General features: G+C 43.1%; 1 protein-coding gene across 4 annotated transcripts in view; it reads left to right on the top strand.

Moving 5' to 3' along the window:
• Positions 1-23,743, top strand: part of GATA6 (GATA binding protein 6) — a 35,765-nt gene extending 12,022 nt beyond the window's left edge. For 3 of the 4 annotated variants that reach the window (XM_070627475.1, XM_070627476.1, XM_070627477.1), the window contains exons 5-8: positions 115-202; positions 296-399; positions 16,462-16,593; positions 16,756-23,743. In XM_070627475.1, the coding sequence (XP_070483576.1) occupies positions 115-202; positions 296-399; positions 16,462-16,593; positions 16,756-16,809 (378 nt within the window). In that variant the 3' untranslated portion in view covers positions 16,810-23,743. Of the gene's footprint in view, positions 1-114; positions 203-295; positions 400-16,461 lie in introns of all 4 variants that reach the window. The other variant, XM_070627478.1, reaches the window with a different exon arrangement.
• Positions 23,744-23,925: the final 182 nt, after the last annotated feature.

Here is a 23,925-nt window from a genome sequence, read left to right as displayed (position 1 = left end):
TGCCAAGTTCTTTTAAATGAGGGCTTTCAGTACTGATGTTGGTTCAAGTTTGTTTTTTCTTCAGTATAATATTTATTAAACTTATGGCATGGCCTATGTGAACATTTTTTTTAGGTGCCTCGACCGCTTGCTATGAAAAAAGAGGGAATTCAAACCAGGAAACGAAAACCTAAGAACATAAATAAGTCAAAGGCTTGCTCTGGTAAATATAATAAAATGCTATTTGATTGTAAAGTATGCCAACCTTAAGAGCAGAGTACATGTATATTTATGAGGTTAATTTTGACTATTGCAGGTAATAGCAATAATTCTGTTCCTATGACTCCAACTTCCACCTCTTCTAACTCAGATGATTGCAGCAAAAATACTTCCCCCACAACACAACCAACAGCCTCAGGGGTAAGTGTGAAAACAGTAGACACTCTTTCTAAACTAGTCGGTTAATCTCTAGTATACTATCTCAAATTTTATCTTATCTGCTAGTACAATAATCTAAACCAACAGCTCAGTTTAGTTAGCTGATACCTAAGAATAGTTTTTAGAGGAAATTACATTTCAATGTCAATAAAATGACAAACTTAAGTACTTTACAAACCTCTTAATTAAGATCTATATCATTTTTTTATGGTTAAATTAACCCAAGTAAAAGCAAGAAGTTTTGCTTTGGAGTACTTCAAATTGTTTTATTTCCAGGTTTTTATCTGAGTTGCTATATATTTGTATTTCTGATGTAGATCAGAAAAACTACCAGCTCCGTGGTTTCGTGTGTCCCACTGCCCGTGACATTTAAATGGCTTTTGCTTATCATATGAACTCCTGCTTTCTTTTTTCTCTCCTCTGCTCTTCTGTTCTTCCTTCCTTCCTTTTATTTTAACTATCAACCCCCAGCAAAGCTCATCATAATGTCCTGTGCTGCTGTATTTGCTGATCTTCCTTCTTCCAGCTGTCCTCTTGCTAGGGCGCCTTGCCTTCTTCGAATGCACGCCAGTTGTGCCCAGGCTTATTTCAGCCTTTCAACAAACCTGTGAGCAGTTCGGTTTGTGAGCGACTTATGCCTCTGTGCACTGGGATGCCAGGGTCTTCGTGAAGATCCCAGAGTTAGTGTCTGCAAAGCTGTGATTGAAACTCAGTTTTTCTCAAGTGAAGAGCATTTTCCCATCCTAATGCTTCCCAGATTTACCTAGAATGCTCTTTAAAAGTGACCAGGTCTCACCCTTGACCTCAGTGAGATTCAGGGCGGGGCCTGAGCAGCAAGACTGTACCGCGTGCTCCCTGGGCATTCTTAGGATTACAGTGAGACGAGTTTGGGACGGGACACCAGCATTAAAATCCCAATTTACTTAGTAATTGTTTTCAACATTTAGTTTTGCCCTCTTTGGGGTACTTTGAAATACTGCAGATTCCTGGGCCCCACCCTGGATTCTCTGAGTCGGAGTCTCTGGGGGTGGGGCTTGGGAATTCCTGTTTCTGAACAAGCGCCTCAGGTGGAGTTGAAGCTGCCGCCCCGAGGTGTCTTCCTTCCAGGGTTTGGCAACCACAGAGGGGGTTTGATCCCGTAGTATTTGTACTGGCTTAAACGAACAAAAATTCAATATTTTAAAACAGTTTTAAACTGTGCTTAAAATTATATTTGCTGTTTCTTTTTGTCTTCTGACATTCTTTTGGGCTTTTTCTTTAATGCAGTAAGAAGTTTGTTCAGAGTTTCACAAGGCAAAAAGCCTTTCAGTTGTTTCTGTTTGTTGCAGACGCGTTAAAGAATGTTGCTAGACCTTATAAAGGTGGGCTCTGGTGTACGATGTTTTTTACAGGGGGCTTAGACGTATCTTTAAGGATCTAAAGTGGTAAATAGAACAGTTCCTTGTGGGGAAATGGAAAGGTCAAAATTATTTAGGAATATTCTTTATGATGCCCTGAGTCCTCAGAAGTGATTATGTCGCTAAGTGAGGCAAAGCAGTGTTCTGGTTCCCAGAGCACTGAGGGAGCAGCCAGGTTTTTGGCCTCAGTGTCTGTCTCTCTGGCTGAAGTGAGGATGGCTGCCAGCTCCAAGTCAGTTTTGTTGGTGATACAGTCCAGCTTAAGCATGGCAAAAGCCAAATGTGAATGATAAATGGCGCAGAAATAGAGATGTCAGCCCGACAATGGGCTTCGGGGACTCGGAACCTTCGTGGGTGGAGTCCGTTTTGCTCTCGTGGTTTTGTGATGTAAAATCTCAAAATTGGCTGTTTGCAAGTCCCACCAGTTGCCCTCCAGGGGAGGGACGGTGAGGAGGAAGCGACGGGGTCTTGCCTCGGCCTGTCTGGGAGAGGGACCTCGGGAGTTCTGCAGCTTGTCCGACCGCTGCTCTGGTGTCCCGGCACCTCTCACCTGGGACCCAGCACGCTTTAGGTGGCTCACTGGCTAGTGCCCTTCGGAGGAGTGCTCACTTCCCTCCTAGCGGCCAGGAGGCAAAGCAACAAGGAGTTTAGAGATTGGAGGATAGTTTGAGAACAGTTCCACACGAGCCCCCATCACTCCCGTAGCCCACGCAGCCTCCGCGAGAACCAGCTCTGAGCTCCAGAAAAATCGGGCGGCTCTGGGGGCCCAGGCCGTCTCAGGAATGCTTCCCGACAGCTTTTCCCGGTGTGCTGTGTGTGCAGGGGGATCGCCCGCCCTCCTGGCTCCGCAGGCACTCGGCACTGGGTTTGAGGGTTTCCTCCCCATGGCGAATCCATCACGGATTCTCCATCAGCCCCTGGCTGACGTGGCTGTTGTGGGGAGCCAGGCCTACTTGATAGAGCCTGTCTGCTGGCTGCCTTTGGAAACTGTCCGCCTCCAAGAATCACTGTAGTAGACTCAAGTGGTTTTCCCGGGTTAGTACCAAGGAGTGCCCTGTGTGTGCCTGTTAGTTCCTTAGCACTTTACAGAGCCTTCTCTGCGTGCACTGAGTCTTGTGCACGTGGCCAGCATGGCAGCTGAGGAGCTGTGAAGAACATGCTGGAGGAGTTATCTGTGAGCAGCTGGCAGAAGCATTTGTGAAAGGCGGCTGTGTTGACAAAGATGTGTCATTTTCCCATTTTGGTCACAGTTTACGATGTTGGAGGGCAGCTGGTGCTGTGACTGACTGCTTATGGGATTTCGTGGAGTGCTGTAGGTGAGGAAAACGTCTCCACAGAGTGAGGTTGTCTCTGGCACGTAGTACACAGCATCTTCGTTGGCTCGGCGTTTAAAACCTCCGATGATGAGTCTGTCCCATTGATCTCCGGTGGCCCCTGTGACTGACGTGGTGGAAATTAGTAGTGCAGAGTTATCCTAGTTAAATAAGGAACAACGGAGCTACCAAACAAAGGGCAATCTTAGGCGTTCTCCCAGTGGAGGACAGGAACTGGGGCCCACATGTTCTTCCATTTAGAGATGTAAGTGGCAACATAACTGCTCATCCTCCTTTCCTTAATGATCCTGAGTTACAGCAGGGAAGTCTAAGACTGCTGCAGAGGTCCACGTCAAACTTACTGTTCGTTTTAATCCTCTCCTGAGAACTCAGCTGTAGGAGATCGCCAGTAGACATTTCCAGCAGCTTCTTTTAAGTCCTGATATTCCTGCCCTGCCTGTGGGCATGGTCACGTGGTGGCAGCCAGCGTGGCAGGAGCTGAGTGTCCTGGAGGGAGGCACTCCTAGTTGTCTGCTGCTGTGAGTGGGTCTCAAGGTCTCAGTGCCCAGCAGGAAGGAAGGTGCACACAGGATTCTTAGCACACGTTCTTCTGCATTCTTTTAGAACAAGTGTCTGAGTGTCACAAAAATCATTTTTGCACTGCCCTGAAACCTTGTTTCTTTGACTTATTTGCATGTCTTAACTTTATGTACTTGTTGCTAGTTTGTGTTTTGACTAGACGTCTGTCTGGAAAAAAGGAGACGTTCCTTCTGGTGGTCATCAGGTTGCTGACCCAGCTACCTTATGACTCGGTTTCTCTTTGTTGTGAGCTGTGCATATGTGTGGTGTGTATGTGTTGGATGTAGAGGGAGGGCAGTTTGTTTCCTGTATGAGGTCGGGAAGACCTGAAGCCATGCAGCCTGGTATTACATTAACGCCTGTCTTCTTCCTTTGGAATTCTTTGTGTTTGTTAAGAAATGGGTTGAACTTAATTTCTGATAGGCAATTGATTAATTTTTGTGACTTTTAAACTTCAAGATAAATTTCCTAAATATATTCTTTCATTCTGTCTGAAATTTTCTTATACACACATGTAGATTTACTGAAAAATCTGGGTTTAGTTGACCTAAATAGATCAGATTTTCTTTGGCATTTATATTCTCTGTGGGTTGTAAAAATACTTAAATCTTTCATTGAATTCCATTTACTGACTGTTTTATAAGTTTGTTGTTGTTATTGTTACTTAGGAGGGAAATACGATAATATATTCTATTTCAGCAATTCCCAAATAAGATTTAAGTAGTCTATAAATGGTCCTATCCTTCCTATGACTTGTAACTAAGAATTTGTGAAATTAGACGGTTCTTTATATATATATGTGTATATATATTACATAGTATGTATACAATATATATAAACTTTATAGCTCAGTTGCCAACTTTTGTAGATAAAAGGTATTTTCCTAAATTTCTTTTGGGACACGAAGGATTAATTTGGGGATGAGATTAGCAGTAAGATAATGTCTGAGAATAGGAAGTCACTTGAACGTATTTTGCCTGCCTAAAAATAATTCCATAAATAATTATTTAGGGAGTGGCCCCGTGGCCGAGTGGTTAAGTTCGTGCGCTTTCCTTTGGTGGCCAGGGTTTCACCATTTCAAATCCTGGGTGCGGACATGGTACCGCCCGTTCGGCCACGCTGAGGCGGCGTCCCACATGCCACAACTGGAAGGACGCACAACTAAAAATACACAGCTATGTACCAGGGGGCTTTGGGGAGAAAAAGAAAAAATAGTTATTTAAAAAAATTAAAATCTACTTAAGTTTACATTAAACCTGCAAAGATAATGTTGAAATCATCATTAAATGTACAGCCTTGAAATGGAGATGACTTGGGTCTGATGGCCCTTGCTCTGTGGTCGTTGCTCCATTTAAGAAGCATTGTGCTATGAGAGGCCCTGTTTACAACTGAGTAAAGTAAGGTCCCCGACCCCAAATTGTTCATAAAGTGGTGGTAGTGGTGGGGGGCAGGTATAGACAGATCTTAGTGCTGGTCAGATCTGGAAGTGCTTTAAATGAGTGACAAAGTACGTTAGGCATTGGAAGGAGGGAGCAGTGAATTCTGACTGCAAAGTTGGAAATGGATTCAGAGAGGAGAGGAAACTTGAATTAGTTGTGTGGGAGTTTTGCAGAGGGAAAGTTGGGACAGAGGTGTCTGGGAAGAGGAGCATGGGTGTCTATAGTGCTTCAGGGACATGGTTTTAGGAGTTCCGTGTGGCTGGAGCGCAGGGTGTGTGAAGCTAAAGGCAGATAAGACTGCTAAAATCGGCGGAGGGAGATATTTGAAACTGTTTCAAGTCAGTATCAAGTCAGCCTTAAGCAGGGCCCAAACTCCTTCATTTCTAATTGATGGACTTTATTTAACCCCCACGGCGGTGACAAATGTGTTCCTGTCTCTACGCTGGAGTCCAACAATTAAAACATTCCTAACTGGGAGTATTTTGATAATTGATATAAACAAACGCTAGCCTGCTCCTACTTGTACATTTCACAAGCAGGGTTTTCCCTCACAATCAGTAAGGAAAAATACTTACTCGGAGCTGGTGACGTGCGCTGACCGCTGACCTCATGGCTTACAATGTTGAGTTTTTCGGTCCCCGGGGCTCCTCAGTGTAGGATGGTTTGAGGTAGCTGTCTGGTGACCTTCCGGATGGAAACATTAGGCATGGTGTGTTACTGATAGGAAATATGTTTCCTTCCCTTTGTGGTTCGTTGTTGGTGATAGACAGCTTCACAAGGAGAGGCACATGTCCTTAGAGGGAGACAAGGACCTCATCTCAGATTCGCCTCTGCTTTTTGGTGGCCTTACCCAGTCTTTGGTCTCTTTCTTGCTATTAAATATGTAATGTCTCGTTCCTGCCTCACTCACTCTTCTGGGACGTTCTGTGCCTGGCTAGACCTGTTTCCCTACTGTAGCTACTCTTGGGTGATAACTTTATTCAGTGACTTTATCAGAAGACGTACTTCTGAGCTGCGTCGTGCTGGATCTTGTGCTGGAAGTGGTTTGAAAGAGTTAATGCGCACCCCTGAGTGCTTGCAGGTGAGGGCAGTGATTAGGGACTGACACCTGTTAGGATATCTGGATGTCTTTATAAGGCTTTCTGAAGAAAGGTTAGGCACATCACAGGTTAAGATATAAAATTATTTTTATAGTTTTCATTTTATGTGTTAATATTTCATCCTGTGGTGAAAATTGGAAGACACCACTTTAATCATGTAGTTACTTTTTAATTGGCAAATATACGCCTCTGTCTTTTTCTCAAAGTAATTGAGTCGCTTTGGATTTACCTACGGCATTAAGATTGTCACAAAATATAGTTTCCATTCTTATTAACAATTCCTATAACAGTTAAATAGCTGAAAGGTACATTCAGATAAGACTTAGATACAGTGTGGGTTGCTTTTACTCAGAGGAACTTGACTGTGAAGAAGAGCTCTGATTCAAGAGGCTGCTGGAGCCGGGACAAAATATTACCACGTCACTCTTCTCTTGAATCTTCCACGAGAGCCTTTAGGGCTCTTGAGAGCCAGGCATTAGTGGATTAGTCTTGCATTTCATCATCCGTACTATTGCTTTGGGATGATTTCTCCTTTCCCGTACTTTCTCCTTTATAAGGTAGTAGACACAGGAAGGCAGGAAGCCAGCTTCTATCAAGTGCCTTTTATGTTCCAGGTGTTTTATGTACGTTTTTTTCTTTTTATTCCTAATTATCTCTCTACAAATGAGGTGTTTTTATTTCCAATTTTCCACTTGAGGGAGTGAGACTCAGAATGTAAGTAACAGGCCCATGGTTATCTATCAAATTAGGAGGCTGGGCTTGGATGTGGACCCGGGCTGGCAGAGGCGGACTCAGTGTTGTTATCACTGCGGCATACTAGATTAATATGCGATAGCATATGGGATATTGAAATCTTTAGAGAGAAGAAATAACATTTTCTGAAAGAAATCTGACTAATTTTGATGAATAATTTCAGCCTCAAATATTGTCCCGCTGAAACATTTGGGAAAGTAATGTCAGAGAAGTGATTTGCTCTTGATAAAATATATGTCACATTGTATAAATTCTCTTGTTAAATATTATTCTAATTAATAGAATGTATTATATTTCTAAGACTATGTTAATTGAGTAATAGAAAAAATAATAAGTGGTAAAATTTGCTGTTGTCCATGTACCTAATGTGACTATCAAAAGGCTCTCTTAAAATATTAAATACAAGGTTGCAGTAGTACAAAAATCTTTCTAATGGTGTGATTTAAATCCATACACAGTGAGTGCTAGGTGAGTTGGAACTTTTCAGAATGTTCAAATTGCCTTCAATTAATTTTTATGAAATCATTGGAAAGCGTTTCTTAATAGGCAAGTATCCATTTCTTCCCCAGAGTTTATAGTCCAAGGTACTTTTTTCTAAATGAATAAAAAAAGAGTTAAAAAGTCATTAATCTCCCACAAGGGTCTGTGAGAGAGTTGCAGCTAGGTATTGTTATTGCCTCATTTATAAACCAGGACTCGGAGCGACTCCATCAGGTCACAAAACAAGCCCACGTTGAAGCCGGGACTGGAACCGATGTCTCCTACCCCTCCCGGGGAGTTGGCCAATCATCACAGTTATTAATATCCCACTTGCCACTTGCTGCAAGCCATGAACATCAATATTTTGTTGGCATTTTATCTTCACGCTCCCTATGTGCCAGGCTCCCTTTCTTTCCTCTTTCACAGCCCCTTCTAATAACTCACGTTCCTGTCTGACCACATTGGCCTTCGCTGTGAAAGTCACACGTCACCCTGGCAGAGAATGTTTAAGCGTGTGGAGTTTGCGTGCTTTCATTTTGATCTCAAGGCCTTTTCTAGACGTCCCTCTTCTTTTCGTGGGGGTGTGTGTGTGTGTGTGTGTGTGTGTGTGTGCACAAGCTCGTGCATGTATCATGGGGTGGATGGTAAGAAGGAGTAGTTAGAAATACATTGTATTACATTAACATGCAATGACTTTGTATGTATATTAGGAAACAGTACAACTGTATTGCTCTTTAAATAGTTTATAATATGTATGTCCACCCAATTTATCACAGGATTGTGGTTTGTTTAATAAGTGACTCATTATCACAATCTGAAAGCCAGAATTCTGGGTCAAGAATAAGTGCAGGCAGTATGTCATTCGCCTTTTCCTTTGGCCTCAGGTTAGAAGGCTTCATCTCAGAATGCAACTTTTCTTTGCAGATTACAAATTCTTTGCAGTTTTTTCCCTGCCTCTGTAAGAATATACAAAATTGTCACAAAACATGAAATAATGTTACGGGAAAACATGACCAAATTTAAGAAATCTGGCTTAGAATGCTCTGAAATGTTATTGCTAAATGAATCTTCGAAGAAAATGAATTCCTTTACTGGAACAAAAGTAATTTATTATGCATTTCATGGGTGGCTGCCAAAAGAGTTACTAGCAATATGAAGATCTAGTGGATGTGAATTAAAATCCAATCTGTTAGCTCTGTTCACGCTTAGACCTACCTGTTCATTTTCTCTGAAATTTTAATAATTTTAAGAAGCATCTCCAGAGACAGGTGTTGGCTTACGTGATCATTCATAATTCAGCAACCTGTCATATCCAGCCCAGTACTCAGAGTTTGTGAGCCTGAGCACAAAGGCATTATTTTCGTGACCTCAGGTTTGAAGGAGGATTTGAACAAATAAACAACAGGTATTGATTTCAGTGTCCTGTTGGAGTCTTGTGAGTAAACAGTTCCAGGTCAGTAGCTGATAACATTTAAATGCTGATTTATTCCGTGTGCTGTCTGATTTGGTAGTTGATAGCGTGGCTTGGTTTCACCAGAGCTGGGGTACATGCTCCAGAATCATCGTTTTATCTTATTAAAATATTTATTATAAAGCTCTTGTTAAAGTTAGTTGCTTGATTCGTGCTGAAGCCTGAATATAGTCTGACGTTTATTCTGGGGGTTCATGGATTAGCGGCTGGAAGGAAACAGATTCAGGCAGGCAGGCGCTAGCTCCCGCTCCACGTGTGACTGTATCATGCTGCTAAGGTTTTGTACAGCCTCTGTTTGTCTCCTTCTGCTAAAGGGGAGAAGTAATTCCTACCATCTGATCCTTAGGAGTATTGTGTAGCCTAAGTGGGAGATGCCTGTAGACCTCTTTGAGGCTCAAGAAGAATAGCGCTACTTAAATATAATCTTGAAAGTTAATAATGATGTACTCTATTTGTATGGCATTTTTTTCATCCCAAGACATTAGAAATAAATCCTTACTTTCCTAATGGGGGGAATTTAGAGATGTAGAGCTGTTGTATTAATGAAGTAACCATATTTAAAATGTTTATTTCTCCAACAGCAACAATTTTTCATTCTTTACGATACTTAGTACTTTCATAATACTTTCTTATAAATACTGCTTGGTTCTTGGACCACAGTATGCTTTCTCTCATTGAGATGGCCAGTTTTAAGATGCTCGTCCAATCTCCTAAAAAGCCAGTTTTTAACAGTTAAGATGAGCGGCTGGCCCCGTGGCCAAGTGGTTACGTTCGTGTGCACTCTGCTTCGGCAGCCCAGGGTTTCGCAGGTTTGGATCCTGGGCGCGGACATAGCACCGCTCACCAAGCCATGCTGAGGCAGTGTCCCACGTGCCACAACTAGAAGGACCCACAACTAAAAATGTGTACAACTATGTACCCAGGGGCCTTTGGGGAGAACAAGAAAAAATAAAATCTTTAAAAGTTATGATGATAATTCACCAGGTTTTAAATCTTGCCTCATGAGCCTTTACCACTTAATTTGAAGACTGGAATAGAGTCATCCATTTTGATTCATTTTGAAGATAAACTTTTCCTTTAGTATACTTATCACTTAGAGTTGTGGGACAAACCCTACACCCCTGCAATTTGTATTTGTACATCAGCATTTTACTGATAATCCCACGGTACTTATAAACTTTGAGCCAGGCCTTTCTTCACCACAGCATGCTTGCTGTTGGAGTGTGTGCAGATGCATAAAACAATTTGCTCCTTTGCCCAGAGGAGACTGTGTGTGTAGCATGGTTCTTCCTCCTGGAAAAGGGCAGCATCTCCAGGTGTGGGTATAACCTGGCCTTCTCAGGCTCAGAGGGGCAGGGGGCTTCAGAGGGGCAGCCAGGGAGCTCCTCAGGAAGGAATTTGTTTGCAAAGTTACAAAATATAAGAAATTACTTTTCTAATTATTATAATATTATTCTGCTAAAAACTGAGTTAGGTCATCAGCTTGGGTGACCAGCACCCTCCCTTCTTGTAAGAGAAGGTGCTCGCATTCTCCTGCTTTACTGAGCTGTCGTGGGAGATTGGGAGAGTTTTGTTGTGATTGATGATTTTCATGTGTCCCGGTGGAGACAGACCTGTGTGTACTATTGAGTCGCTTTTCTGTCTGGTCTTGTTACCTCCATTCAGACTGAAATGACGATAGCTTTTAGAGTGAACGTTAAAATTTATCTGAAAGTGTTTCTCCTTAGTTGGCACTTGCACAGTTTTTAGTTTTTCTTCTGAGGAAGGCACAGCTATAAGGCCCTGCAAGAGTCTAACCTAGAGGTTACACAAGCAGAGAAGAGAGCTTTGGCAGCGAGGGACGGCTGGCTTCCCCTCACCCGAGTAAAAGCTGCAACCAGAGACTGACTTGGATGTGTAGGAAGGGCAGATGGGAGGCCGCAGGGGCCGCCAGTCTGAGCTGTCGCTAAGGGAGGCAGTGTGATCCTCGTCAAAGTCCGCTCTGGGAATGATCACACATTCACCCCTGTCTGCCCCGGCCGCAGGGTTTCGTTTCTTTGGATCGAGGCTGCATTGAGAGATTACAGCACGGAGGACTGAGCACACCCGTGTCCACTCCTTTTGGATTTTCTTCCTCAAAAATGAAATTCATGTTTATAATTCACAAGCCAGAGAACCTATGTTATTCTTCTGGAAGGACCGCATCCTTTAAGGGTTTCCTTTGCTCGGATATGTTCTTTCCAGAGCCGCCCAAGTGGGCATCCCCTTTGGAAGCTGTCTCTGGGCCTGCCTATTATGGGATATTCGAAGTAAAGGAAAGAAATGAGAACTGACATTGTTGGTGAGCCTACTGTGAGCCAGACACTGCTGGGCATTGGCTATGAGGTTTTATCAAATCAGAAATCCTTGACGTTTCAGATATATGTCTGAAAATGAGCAAAGGCTCCTTCTCACAGGAAAAATCTTCGGGTGATCTAAAGATGAACTGTGCTGACTTCACATGTTAGTGGATATTTTCCATGTCCTGGTCTGCAGCAGCCCGAGTTGTCCCTGAAGTCATTAATTCCTTTAGGAGGGAGATTTCCAGCCCAGCCGCTCTCCCACCTACCCGGGGCCTGCATTAGTGCTAAGCCCAGGCTGGGTCTGGTGCTGATAACACATTCTTTCAACAGGAAGTGCCTCCATTTTCAGTTGTCTGTGGGAGGGTGGAGGGCAGATAAGCTGTGAATGGAAACACAGAACAGATTTCTGCTCCACCCTCTTATTGCACTTTGATCAGGGAAAGAGCATGAACCTCCGCCTGCCTCAGCCGCCCGCTGCGGGCACTCCAGAGTGCTGTCTTTTACTTTCATTCCGGGATGTTTGTTGGTCTGGGTTGGTTTAGCTTAGTGAAGTGCCTGTTTTGCTATTCTGAGGTGTCTGTGATCTGAACTAAAGTCATTGGAAGGATTTAACTAGATGTGGGAAAACATATTAACCAATTGAAATTTATACTTGTATTTGTGTGTGTGTGTGTACTATGTCCACATATTTTCTCTGATTTTCTCCCCAAATTGGACTGATTCTCAGTAAGTAGCTCTTGAATATCACAAATGAAGGAAAAGCCTTAAGATGAGCAATGACGTGACAAGACAGGTTGTTGTGCCGATCCCAGACTTCTGTAGTTAGAATACCGATTTCGAGAGCTCAGGTTACACCAATGAACCCATGTAGTGTGTTTGGTGTTTTAACTTCTGTACAGCTATGTTTCACCTGTGCATGGCTGGCCAGGCTCCAGCCTGCTCCAGGTGGCATGGAGGTGACTTCAGGGGTGCAGGGGGCCCCTTCTGATTCTCCCTTCCCTATGTTACTCTGATTCCTCCTGTTTTTTCATGCTCCTTTATGACTCCGACCAGGTGGCTCATCCCTCAATTGAGTGCTTGTGTTTCATGTTTCTAGTGCTAATGTATGTCTTCTACTCTTCCCCAAAGTTAGACTGTACTATGCCATTCAATGAAAATAGTCAAAGAAAAGTATAGATGGCTAATAGGTTGGGCCCTCTCCGATGGTCCCCTGTCCCCACCCGCTCCTAAGTTCCCTTGAAATACTTTTGCATGTGCATGGGTAAGTTGTAATCGTGAGATTATTAGAATTTATGTCCTGTTTTCCCTTGACAGTGCATTATAGGGCTTTTTTCCATTTTGCTACATGATCTTATTTTTAATAATTGCGTAATAGCTCACTGAGCGGATGTCCCTTGCTTTTCCAAACATCCCCGTATCATTAGACATTAGATTATTTCCATGGTTTGCACTATTATAAGGAACCCTGCAATGATGTCTTCCCCTGTGGATCCTTTCCCTTCCTTTGATTTCTTTCCTTATAAGACATTTCCAGAGGTGAAATTACAGAGCTAAGTAGGATATAATATTCTTGATGGCTCTGTGAACTACCTTCTAAGGCGTGTGCCAGAAAATAGCCCCACCAGCCGTGGATGAGGGTACCGTGGTCATCATGGTGTCATCACATCTCATCATTATGTATCGTTGCATAAAAGTTTTAATTAACTTTTTATTGAGGTACTATTGACATATAAAAAAGCTCTACATCGCAGTATTTCATGATTAAATAGTGTGTTGTCCTTTAAAAATAGTAAGTTCTCAAGCCTTGGGCACAAGTAGTTGTTCTGTTTTTTTCTTACAGATTCAGATCTTGCTTTATATTTCAAATGAACTGTTTTTTCAGGAGCTTATCACTCATAATTTGGGATTTGCCCACCCTTTGACAGCAGGACTCCTGGCCTGCCATAGAGCTTAACAATTTTGTCTGAAAAAGAAAATATGTTTTTCAACTGGTGGTTTTGGGGGTTATTGTTCAGGAGTAAGAATAATATTCAAGGTATTAAGATTTCTTTAATGTGGCTTATTTGAGAAAGGACCAGTGTCCTTTCGAAGGGCTGTGGACACACCTTGCTTTCTCTTCGCAAAGAGCTGTTGGTAACAATTAGAACGGAGTCCTTGTTGAGGTGGTGTCCCTTAGCTCTGGATGAGTTCCCACTGCTGCTCCACCGGGTGATGGCAGTCGCTCACTTGGGCCCATGGATGGAATTGGGGGGATTAAATTAGGTCCATGCTCCTTAACCTTAAGAGTAAAATAAAATACTAACAGTAGTGTACACTTCTGTAGTCTTCACTACTGTCAGACGCTGTTGTAAGGGCTTTACAGGTATCAGCTAATTTAATTCTTGCGACAACCTTACGACATAGGTCCTCTTCTTATTGCCATTTTAAAGGTGAGGAAACTGAGGCACAGAAAGTTTCAGGTCACGCCTTCCAGTTTACCTCGCCCGTGTTGTCTCTTTGACTCGTTTGCTGGCTTTACGAACAGGCCTCCCCACACCCTGCGTGCCTCTGGTTTTGAACACCCTTTCCTCACCAATGATAATAGCTTCCCTTCGTGGAATGTTTAACATGGCAAGGCCTCATGTGGATGCTTTTACAAACATTATGTCATTTAATTGTCACAACGAAACATTGTCATTTAATTGTCGCGGCCACACTTGAGGTAGGGAATACCAGGGCCAGTCACTGAGGAGGAGGCTCGGGGAGGTGGCTGCACCAGGACAGGGTTTGAAAGCCAAAGCTGTCCCCACTGTACAGGCTGCCTATGGCCATTGCGCACAAGCCTTCCCCTCTGTGATTCCTTGTTTGACCTCTCGCTCCACCTCCCTGTCCCAGCCACTCATTCATCCTGCAGGATGGGGAGTTGAGCGGTCTTATTTTCAAGTGTGTATGTATCCTGGCTCCCCTCGCAGCCTGGGAGCTCGTCCAGCGAGCGACTGTCTCATTGGGGCTCCTCGTCCCCATGCCTGGCTCTCATAGGTACCTTGCTAATGTTTCTCGTCGCTGACTTGTGGTGGTGACGACAGACCCTCTGTTATGTCAGCACTGCTGGCTGTCCGAGGTGGGCTGCTTCCTGGGCCAATGCAGGCCCCTCTTCATTCCATGAAACAGCGCTTGCTGTGGGGAAGTCAGATTTCGTCAGATAAACGCAGATGGCAGATGCGCTTTCCAGGGAATAGGTGGATCAAGTCAAAGTTGGGTGTGACCGGAATCATTTATAAGGAAGCTCACATCCTACTAATTGTATGATGGCTCCTTTTGTAATTGAATATGACCCTTTTGTTTATTTCCTCAGGGGTAGTAGAAATTATGGAATTAAGGGCTAAAGTTAATCACCATATTTATACGTGTAGCCAAATCAGTAGCTTTAGTTTGCTTGACAGGATTCTTCAGCTATTTCAAAATTTTGAGAGGAAGCTATTTAAAATATTAGACAACTCAGGGGCCAGCCCCGTGGCCTAGTGGTTAAGTTCATGCGCTCTGCTTTGGTGTCCCAGGGTTTTGCTGGTTCGGATCCTGGGCGTGGACATGGCACCGCTCATCAGGGCATGTTGAGGTAGCCTCCCACATGCCACAACTAGAAGGACCCACAACTAAAATATACAGCTATGTACCAGGGTGCTTTGGGGAGACAAAGCAGAAAAAAAAGAAAAAAAATTGGCAACAGTTGTTAGCTCAGGTGCCAATCTTTAAGAAACAAAAAATTTAGACAGCTCAAGGACTTTGTGAAATTTGCTCTTTTATGCACCTAAAACCCTCGGTTTAAGTCTTTAAGTTTGTGTTATTTAAAAAGAAGTTTGAGTGTGTGTTGGGGGTCCTGTCGTTGCTGGATTTTCACAGCCCCTCATTTTGCTAGGAGACAGAAGGCTTGGTTACCTATGGAGTGGCTGGGTTGGTCTGTCCGGTTGGGAGGAAGTTGGGATGGGCAGACAGGAAGTCACAGGTCAGACCTCCTGAAGCCCCACCGCCCAGCCTCCTGCGGTTAGGGTGAGGATTAGAGAGAAAACCAGATTTTTTCCAGGAAAGAGTAGCATGGCATTTAGTTCCAGGCCCCCAAGAGGAGCCGCAGAGGCTCGGCACACCTTCCATTCAGTTTAGCCTGTTTCTCTGAAGTGGATGTACCTCGGCCAGACTAATGGATATTTTGGGGATTTAATGGGATTGTGTATGTAAAAAAAGAATGCTTTGAAAAGTACAAAATGTTCTACCTGTGTCAAAAAACAAGTATCCAGTAATTTATGGGATGGAACCCTGAAAGCTTGGAAGAAATAATGGGCTTCTGAGCTTTTGGAAGGAAAAAGGCATCATTAAAAAGTATGTGATTATGGCTAGATTTTTTAAAAAGTCAGATACAACTGTTTTCTCAAACCATAGTCTAAACACGATTTTAGTTATTTTGGTTTGATTCTACTAAATTATATCATGTTTTCTATATGGTCTTTTTCATTTGGATGGAAGGAATGAATGAAATGAGAGAGGTGACCTTTTGCTTCAAGAAATAATTGCTGAGATCATGACAGATATAGGATGCTAGCATTTTCTTTATAATGTGGTCTGCTTCAAACAGGGCCTGTTCTTCTTGGAAAGAATTAAGGTAAATGAGGTAGATATTAAAACCTGTGTATGCATGGGTTAATTTTCCATGATGTCAGTGCTCAAAAATTTCATTTATCAGGCCTTGTTGAACTGTGTAGCTTTCCTTTTTAGATTTTGACGTAACTGCTAAGCTTTGTGGGTCTGCTCTGTGTGTGTGTGTGTGTGTGTGTGCGCGCGCGTGTGCGTGCGCGCGCAGCGTTCTGCATTTTCTCTTTTGAAATGATTAGATTGTGTGGGCATGATTAAGGCCTATTTACCTGCGTGGTATGGTTTGTTTCACTGTCAGAGATCTGAGAGTTGGGTACTTTTTACAAATAGGCTTCCTCCAGTTCCCCTTTCCTACCATCATGCCGGATGGCTCCTGCCATGAGTCCTCAGGTTAACAGGAGAATGTTTCTAAGAGCTGAAATTGCCAGGTTTAGGTCAATGGCATGCTCTCCCAGGCTGCCCTGCCCAGCCCCTGTGTCTACCTAGCCCAAGTGGGCCACCTGACAAATGTCATCGATAACTGTCTCTCCCATTCTCTTTCCCTTTCTGTCTGTCCCTCCTCTGCCAGGCGGGCGCCTCGGTGCTGTCTGGCCCGGGAGAGAGCACCAATCCCGAGAACAGCGAGCTCAAGTACTCAGGTCAAGACGGGCTGTACATTGGCGTCAGCCTGGCCTCGCCGGCTGAAGTCACATCGTCCTCGGTGAGACAGGATTCCTGGTGCGCCCTCGCCCTGGCCTGAGCCGGCTCTGGGGAGCGGGAGGGCGCACGACCTGCGGTGATTTTGTCCAGCAGTCCAGACCGGGGCGAGTATGCTGACAGAACATTCCTCTGACGCGTGATTTCCGTGCCTTTATTTTGAAAGAGATGCGTTTCCCAAGAGGCTCGCTCGGCCTTACCACCCAGCCGCTGTCTCTGAAGAGCCAGAGAGAAGATGGAGCTTCTGGGAAGGGCCGGTGCAGCCCACGCACGTCGCCTGCTCCCTGGCCACGGCCACTTCCAGCCAGCCTGCCTCTGGGTCTGCCAGAGGATGTGGTGTCCGCTGTGCCGCTCCCAGAAACCGGGACTTGCCGGCTAAAGAATATTGAGAGATTTTTAAAAAAGGTTTTATGTGTATTGCCCCGAATCACGTGCTTCTTCTGATCGATTTTGGTTATTCCAGAATTTCTTCATACCTTTTCCACACCCAAATTTCACATGCGTTCACGGAGAAGACCATTTGAGGCCATTTGGTACACACTTCTGGAGGCTGAGTCGGTTCATGAGGTCTCTTGTCAAAAATATTACTCGGTTTGCAAGACTGCGTTATAGCTGTAATGTACACTGTGACTGATGTTTCTCAAAGTTCATATTGTGTGACTGATCTGAAGTCAGTCGGAATTTGTAAACAGGGTAGCAAACAAGATATTTTTCTTCCATGTATACAATAATTTTTTTAAAAAGTGCAATTTGCGTTGCAGCAATCAGTGTTAAATCATTTGCATAAGATTTAACAACATTTTTTATAATGAATGTAAACATTTTAACTTAATGGTACTTAAATAATTTAAAAGAAAAATGTTAACTTAGACATTCTTATGCTTCTTTTACAACTACATCCCATTTCTATATTTCCAATTGTTAAAAGAAAAATATTTCAAGAACAAATCTTCTCTCAGGAAAATTGCCTTTATCCATTTGTTAAGAATTTTTATACAAGAACACCAATATTCTCCCTTTATTTTACTGTGGAATATGTGCTGGAAATTTGCAACAAAGCTTTACTACCTAACAGGTAACATTTGTAAATACTCTAGGCGTCTGTACACACCATGATGAAGTCTCTGTAGTGTGACTAACCCACAGGCAGGTTGGTTTACATTAATTTTTTTTTTAATGGGATGTCCTATGGAAACTATTTCACCAGAGTTTTAAAAATAAAAAGGGTATTGTGTTGTTTCTGTACAGCGAGTTCCTTCCCTTTCAGTTTCATTTTGATACTGTATGTGGCTATAGATATTCATATAAAACAAGTGCATGCGATGTTTGCAAATTGCTTTATGGCCTTCCTTTCAATGAATTTTCCTTTTGGGGCTGTTTTATACCTTGGCTTGTTTGAAGTTGGTACATGGAGTTCGTTATCATTGTCAGTTTGCATTGGGGACAATTTTTATGAGTGAAAAGGACCCAGTATTATATGACGTTATCTGAGATTATAAGCATTCTGTTTAGGATCAATCTTTATAAACGTTTAAAAAGTCCAGAGTTTCTCTCTCTCTCTGAATGAAACATGCTCTGTGACCCAGAAACAGAATGGTTTCTTTTCTGGTCCTCCCTTTTGCAAAGTGCCACGATGTCTCAAAGCTTGTCTGAGGCTGGAGTCCTTATGCTCACCAGAAGATATAAAGTGATCTGAACAATCTCTGCTTTTTCGTCATTGGTGGGTGGATTTCAGGAAATCAGGAGGCTGTTTCGCACGCAACACAGAATGGTGGCATTTCATTTTGGCTCCCTAAGCATGGGGGATTTTTGCCTTATTTTCATGTACTGTTTACAGCCATTCTATCGGTCCAGTCTGAAACTTTTAAGAGGAGGGAAACCTTCCTTTGTGGTGAGGTGGTGTTGGAAGTCAGACTCAGGGCTGGGGGGTGGGCGTCTGGGGAATTCACCCAAGCCCACATGGGCCCTGACATCATATGGCGGGCTAGATCAGTGGTTAAGAGAGCTGGGTCTGGGGTCAGACCACTCACCTTCGAGTCCCTGCTCTGCATGCATGGGCTCTGTGACCTTGGGCAGTTAGCCAACTCTCATTTTCCTCGTCTGTAAAATAAGGTCAATAACATGTAACTCGGGATTAAATGAGATAATCCATGTGAAGTGCCTGGGGAAGTGCCTGGCTATAATTAGCGTTAAGTGTTAACTTGACTTTGAAGGAGGGTGGCCAGAGCTCCTACCAGATGAGCGTTTTGAATATCTTACTCCCTGTGGAGTATTGGCAGTTTATGGTCTGTGAGAGTCTCATGTTCCTTGGCTCACCTGTGCTTCTTGACCAAGGCTGGGGAGAATGAAATGAGGCATCCCTCCTAGCCCAGGGGTGGCTGAGATGGAGGGAGGATGCTTGAGAGGTACCAGTCTGAGTTTGGCTGATGGTTTTATAGAACAGGGTTGGTGTGACAGCAGAAGGAAATGATGATCCCCACTTACTCTTGATTTCCTTCCCTCTTACGATTCTCGTTACTTTAGCACTTTCTGGCGGGTTGGGAGTTGTTAGAGTTAATATGCTTTGATTGGAAAATGAATTTTTCTTATTGGGGCTTCCAAATGATCTTTTTTCTGGGCATGGTCTCAAATGTTGAGGTCTTTCCAATCCTAAGACGCCGTTAGGTTGCTAAAGCCCCTGTTCTTTTGTTAGAACACAAAGGGGAATGAATTTTAGCTTTCACGAAATAAATTAACAAGGGGCAGAAGGAGGGGGAGAGAGCTGCTTGTAGCCTGTGCTAACACAATGAACTCCGCTAATCTGGGCCTTTTCAACAGCGACTTTCTCACCTGTGATTGTAGAAAGGAGAAGTTGGATAATTTGTTTCAAATACACAATCTCAGCACCCCTCCCCCAAAGTATGACATACAAAAAAAAAGTCATTCCTCACTAAGGAGTGCGTTTAAATAGATGGTGCACCTCAGCTTAAAGAGCCCGCAGACCCATTACTGTGGGCTGCGGAATTTATGTCCTCTGTCACCCATGGCTGATTTTAGGCCATCTTACATAACTGAAGGCTCTGTCTGGGGTCTCTCTTCAGGGTCACTTCGTGTTGTTTCCTGGTGCCTATGGGAGGGTCAGGAAAGCAAAGGGAGCCATTCATTTCCCCCTGCAAATAAATTAACTTGCTCATGGGAAATGTTTTCCCCAGTCCTTGGAAATTTGATGTCATTTCAGATCATAGATAAATTAGCTGCTGGGAGGGCAATACAGCAAGTCTTTGGTGGCTATGCCAGACTCCAGGCTGCTTTCAATTTTGGGCAGTGTGGTGGCTTCGGTGTGTTAAGTTCTCTCTATGTGCTGGTATTGTCCACGGGGTCTTCGGATCCCCTGGACTGAAAGGGAAACAATAGGTGTGTGTGTGTGGAGGGTGGGAAGGTGGAGCAGGGATCAAACATTTATTCAGGATAAGGCAGCTCTAGCTGCTTAGAATGAGTTTTGTTTCTGGGTTAAAATAGCAAGTCAGTTTGGCAACGCTAGTTATCTCTCTGACAGGTAGTGAGATATGAGTTTGATTATTTTAAATGAGAAACAAATGATAAATTTGCTAGACCAGATCTTTCAAAACGGGGTCCATGTGTAAAAGTTTGGTGCCTGCAGCTCTGGCCAGTGGAGGCCTCGGGATGGATTCTGTGTGGCTGACCCTGTAGCTGGAGCTGGATTCTGAGCAGACCCCGCTGCTCTGGTCTCTGCAGGGGGCAGGGGGCAGGGACAAGGTGATAGCTGTCTGCGGGGCCTGCAGAGGAGAGGAATCACATGGTGTCTTCAGTCGGGTCCACTCTAAGATATTAGGCTGAACGCCTAATAAGTTCTTAGAAACTTTGGATAAATAAATTATGGTCGATAAGTCCAAACAGCTTCTAAAGGAAAGTTAGGATGGTGCGGGTGCACGTCAACCTCTACGTCAGAGCCTGTCACCACGCTCCCACCAAGTGCTCTCTGGCTTTCCCAAATCTGCACTGGGCACTCACGGGACAGCGGCGACTTCACTGTTCTTGCTCAGTGGTTGTCACAGGGAAGTGATTGTTCCACAGCTGATGTCACTATTTAGAGAGAGAGTTATTTTGCTTGGTGGCTTTTTTTTTTTAAAAACAGAATGAACATTTAAAAAATGGCTAAAATATAGCAATTAAAGATGAGATCATGTTTAATTAGTAGGAGGGCTTATATTTCAGACATCAGGGGTTCCCTGTGGTAGGATAATCACCTAGATATCCCTAGCTTTTGGGCACGTTGTTTCTTCTCCCTGGAGCTCGGTCTCCATAGCAGCCGTAAAACAGAGAGACCAAGTGGCGTGGTCTCGAAGGTCCCTTCCACCTGCACTTGCTGCCCACAGCCCGTATGCAGATTATGTGCAGTGAGGCGATGGTGGCTCTGCGGTCCGGTCTGGGTCCCCCGAGTCTGAGGGGCCTCCTGAGATGCTTCCACGACCAGGGGGGCTGGTGGGATCGGAGTCTCCCAGCTCACTTCCGGGTCCCCTTTGACCGCAGGTTTTGATCTGTGGAGGCCGAGTCCTCCTGTTGCCTCAGGCCACAGAGGGTGAGGGTCCTGGTCACATTCAGGAACAGAGGGGCTTGGTAAGAGGTGCTGCCACCCGCTGAGGCCAAACCTGCTTGGTCTGGGGCCCCTGATACAAAACTTATGCAGCGATACGGACCCAGACCGGAAAATGGAAATGTCTGGCAGCTGAGCAGTTCGCAGAACAAGGAAAAAACAGCTTTGCTTTGCTTGGCCCATTGCTTCAATATCTTGTAGTTGGTTTTTTATTTCTCGGAAACAACCAACTTTTCATTGTTGCTTGCCTTCTGTGTCTTCTGGTTAGCCACCATAGAGTTTTCCTCCCTGTCTTTCTACCCCTTCCCTGGGTTTTACTCTTATTTTTGAGAATTCTATTCCTTTAACGCTCCAAGACTGGTCTGAAATAATAATAATAGCCAATATTTATTTAGCATTTACTATGTGCTAGTTTCCATACAGAGTGCTGCACAGACATCGATTCATCTAATCCTCATCCCAAGTGAATGAGGTGGTGCTATCTGCATTTACAGATGTGTCTACAGAGAAGTTAAGTAACTTGCTCAAGATTACACAGTAGCAGAGTTGAGTGAGCCCTGGCAGTCTGGCTCCAGAGCACGTGCTCTTTAATCACTCCACCATATTGTCTTGTCATCTTAATTTAAAGGGGAAGAAATCGAAGAACGCAGATGGGAAGCTGGAACTGAGAGTTGAGGCTACGCCCTTTCTCTCTGCTAGCATCTCAGAAATACACAATTGTGATTTGCAACACAGCTGTGCCCAGACGGAAGCAACCTAGCAAACGTGTGTCTCTTCTACTTACAGGTTTCTTTGGAGCACGTAAGGTAGGGCATAGTTGTTGGCCGGAAAGTACTAAGTTTGCAGGTGCTGCACTGTCTTTGAGCAAGTCACTTCTCCTTTTCATGGACAGCTTGTTATGCTCTTGTCTAGCTCCAAAGATTAGGGTAAAGCATTTTGCAAAGTATAAAAAGCTGGTGAAGTTATTAATAGTGGTTAAAACTAAACACCAGAGCGAACAAGGAATACTTGGTTGTGGTGTAAAATCTTTCTATGCTTCGTTGTGCCAAAGAATTTTTTCAGGAAAACTTGTGCAAGATTTTGGCAGTGGTGTCTTCAGCTTTATCTTACTAAATAAGTGTTCATTACTGCTTACATCACTGTTGGTATTATTATTTTGATAAGTGTGCATTACTAATGATGCTGTCTGTCAGGGCTCCTCAAACTTTGTGCATGAGAATCGCACACGGTGCTTGTTAAAAATGCAGAGCCCCTGGCTCCTTCCCCAGAGAATGTGAGTCTGTGAGTCCTGTGTAAGGCTGAAGAATCTGCATTTTTTTTGCTTTTTCATTGATTAAAATGTCTTGAATAGTACAAAATTCAAGAGTTACAAATTGGAATACAGTGAAAAACAGTTGCTCTTCTCACTCCTGTTGCCCAGCCACTCAGTTCTCTCCCAGATGTAACTTATTTCTTGTATTGATTATATGCATTGACTATCGATGCATGTACAAGTATATACAAGTATGTATGTTCAGATTTTTTTTTAAACACGTGGTAGCATACTATACACATTGCTTTGCATTTTGCTTTGTTCACTTAGCATATCTGGGTAGTTCATCTTTTCTTCAGTGTCCCATTGAAGACATTTGTTTCCAATCTTTTGCCATTTAAGCAATGCTGCAATTATTATCCCGTATCTGTGTCATTTCACTCATATGCAAATATATCTGCCTATGAGATGAGTTTCTAGAAGTGGCATCACTGAGTCAAGGGGCAGCTCTAGTTTTAATTTTGATAGATATTGCCAAATTGTTCTCACAGAGGTTGTTCCACTTTGCACTGCCATAGGCGATGTACAAGGGTAGCTGTTTTCCGTTAGTCAAATCAGTTATTACCAAATATTCTGATCTTTGTCAATTTTGTATCTCTGAGTTTTGTTTTGCATTTATCCTGTGGTGAATGAGGTTGAACATCTTTTCCCATGGTTAAGAGCCATGTGTAGTTCCTTTTATGTGAACTCTGCCCAATTCTGTTCATATTATTTACCTGTTTTTTCTATGGGGTTATGGGTCTGGTTGATTTGAGTTTTTTGCATATGAAGGAAATTAACCCTTTGTCTGAAATATATTTTAAAGATATTTATTCCTGGCTTTTCATTTGACTTTGTTTATACTTTTAAAAAATCATGATGATCTTTTCTTTTTTTAAGGTAATTCAATTTATCAATCTTTTATGGCTTTGAAGTTTTGTATAATATTTATGAAAGCCTTCTCCATTGTTAAGACTAATTTTTAAAACCCCATGTTTTCTTCTAGTACTTTTATGGTTTTGCTTTTGAGGTTTACATTTTGTTTCTATCTGGAATTTTTGTTTTTGGTTGTTGTAACATGTAGAGTATTTTCAACCTTATGTTTTTCCAAAAAACAACCTAATTGTCCCAGCATCATTTCCTGAATAATCCATTTACCTCCCACCGATTCAAAATGGGAATTTAAAAAATGTATAGATTCTCATATGTATATGTCTCCTTGTATAAATTCTTATGTGGATATATATTTAATATAAATTTTTATATATATTTGGGTCTATTTCTGGATTTTTCTATTCTGTATGAATAATCTGTTCATTCACACTTTGATACCAAATAACTTGGGCTATTATACTTTGCAACATATTTAGAGGGTTAGTCCCTTCTTATTAATCTTTAAAGAACTAAGAATTTAATCACTATTTTGCTTATTTATTTTTCCATATAAATTT

Source organism: Equus przewalskii, chromosome 7 (genome assembly GCF_037783145.1).
Source record: "Equus przewalskii isolate Varuska chromosome 7, EquPr2, whole genome shotgun sequence".
Classification (NCBI taxonomy): Eukaryota; Metazoa; Chordata; class Mammalia; order Perissodactyla; family Equidae; genus Equus; species Equus przewalskii.
The sequence above is the reverse complement of the archived record's forward strand: the minus strand, read 5'-3'. Positions and strand labels throughout refer to the sequence as shown.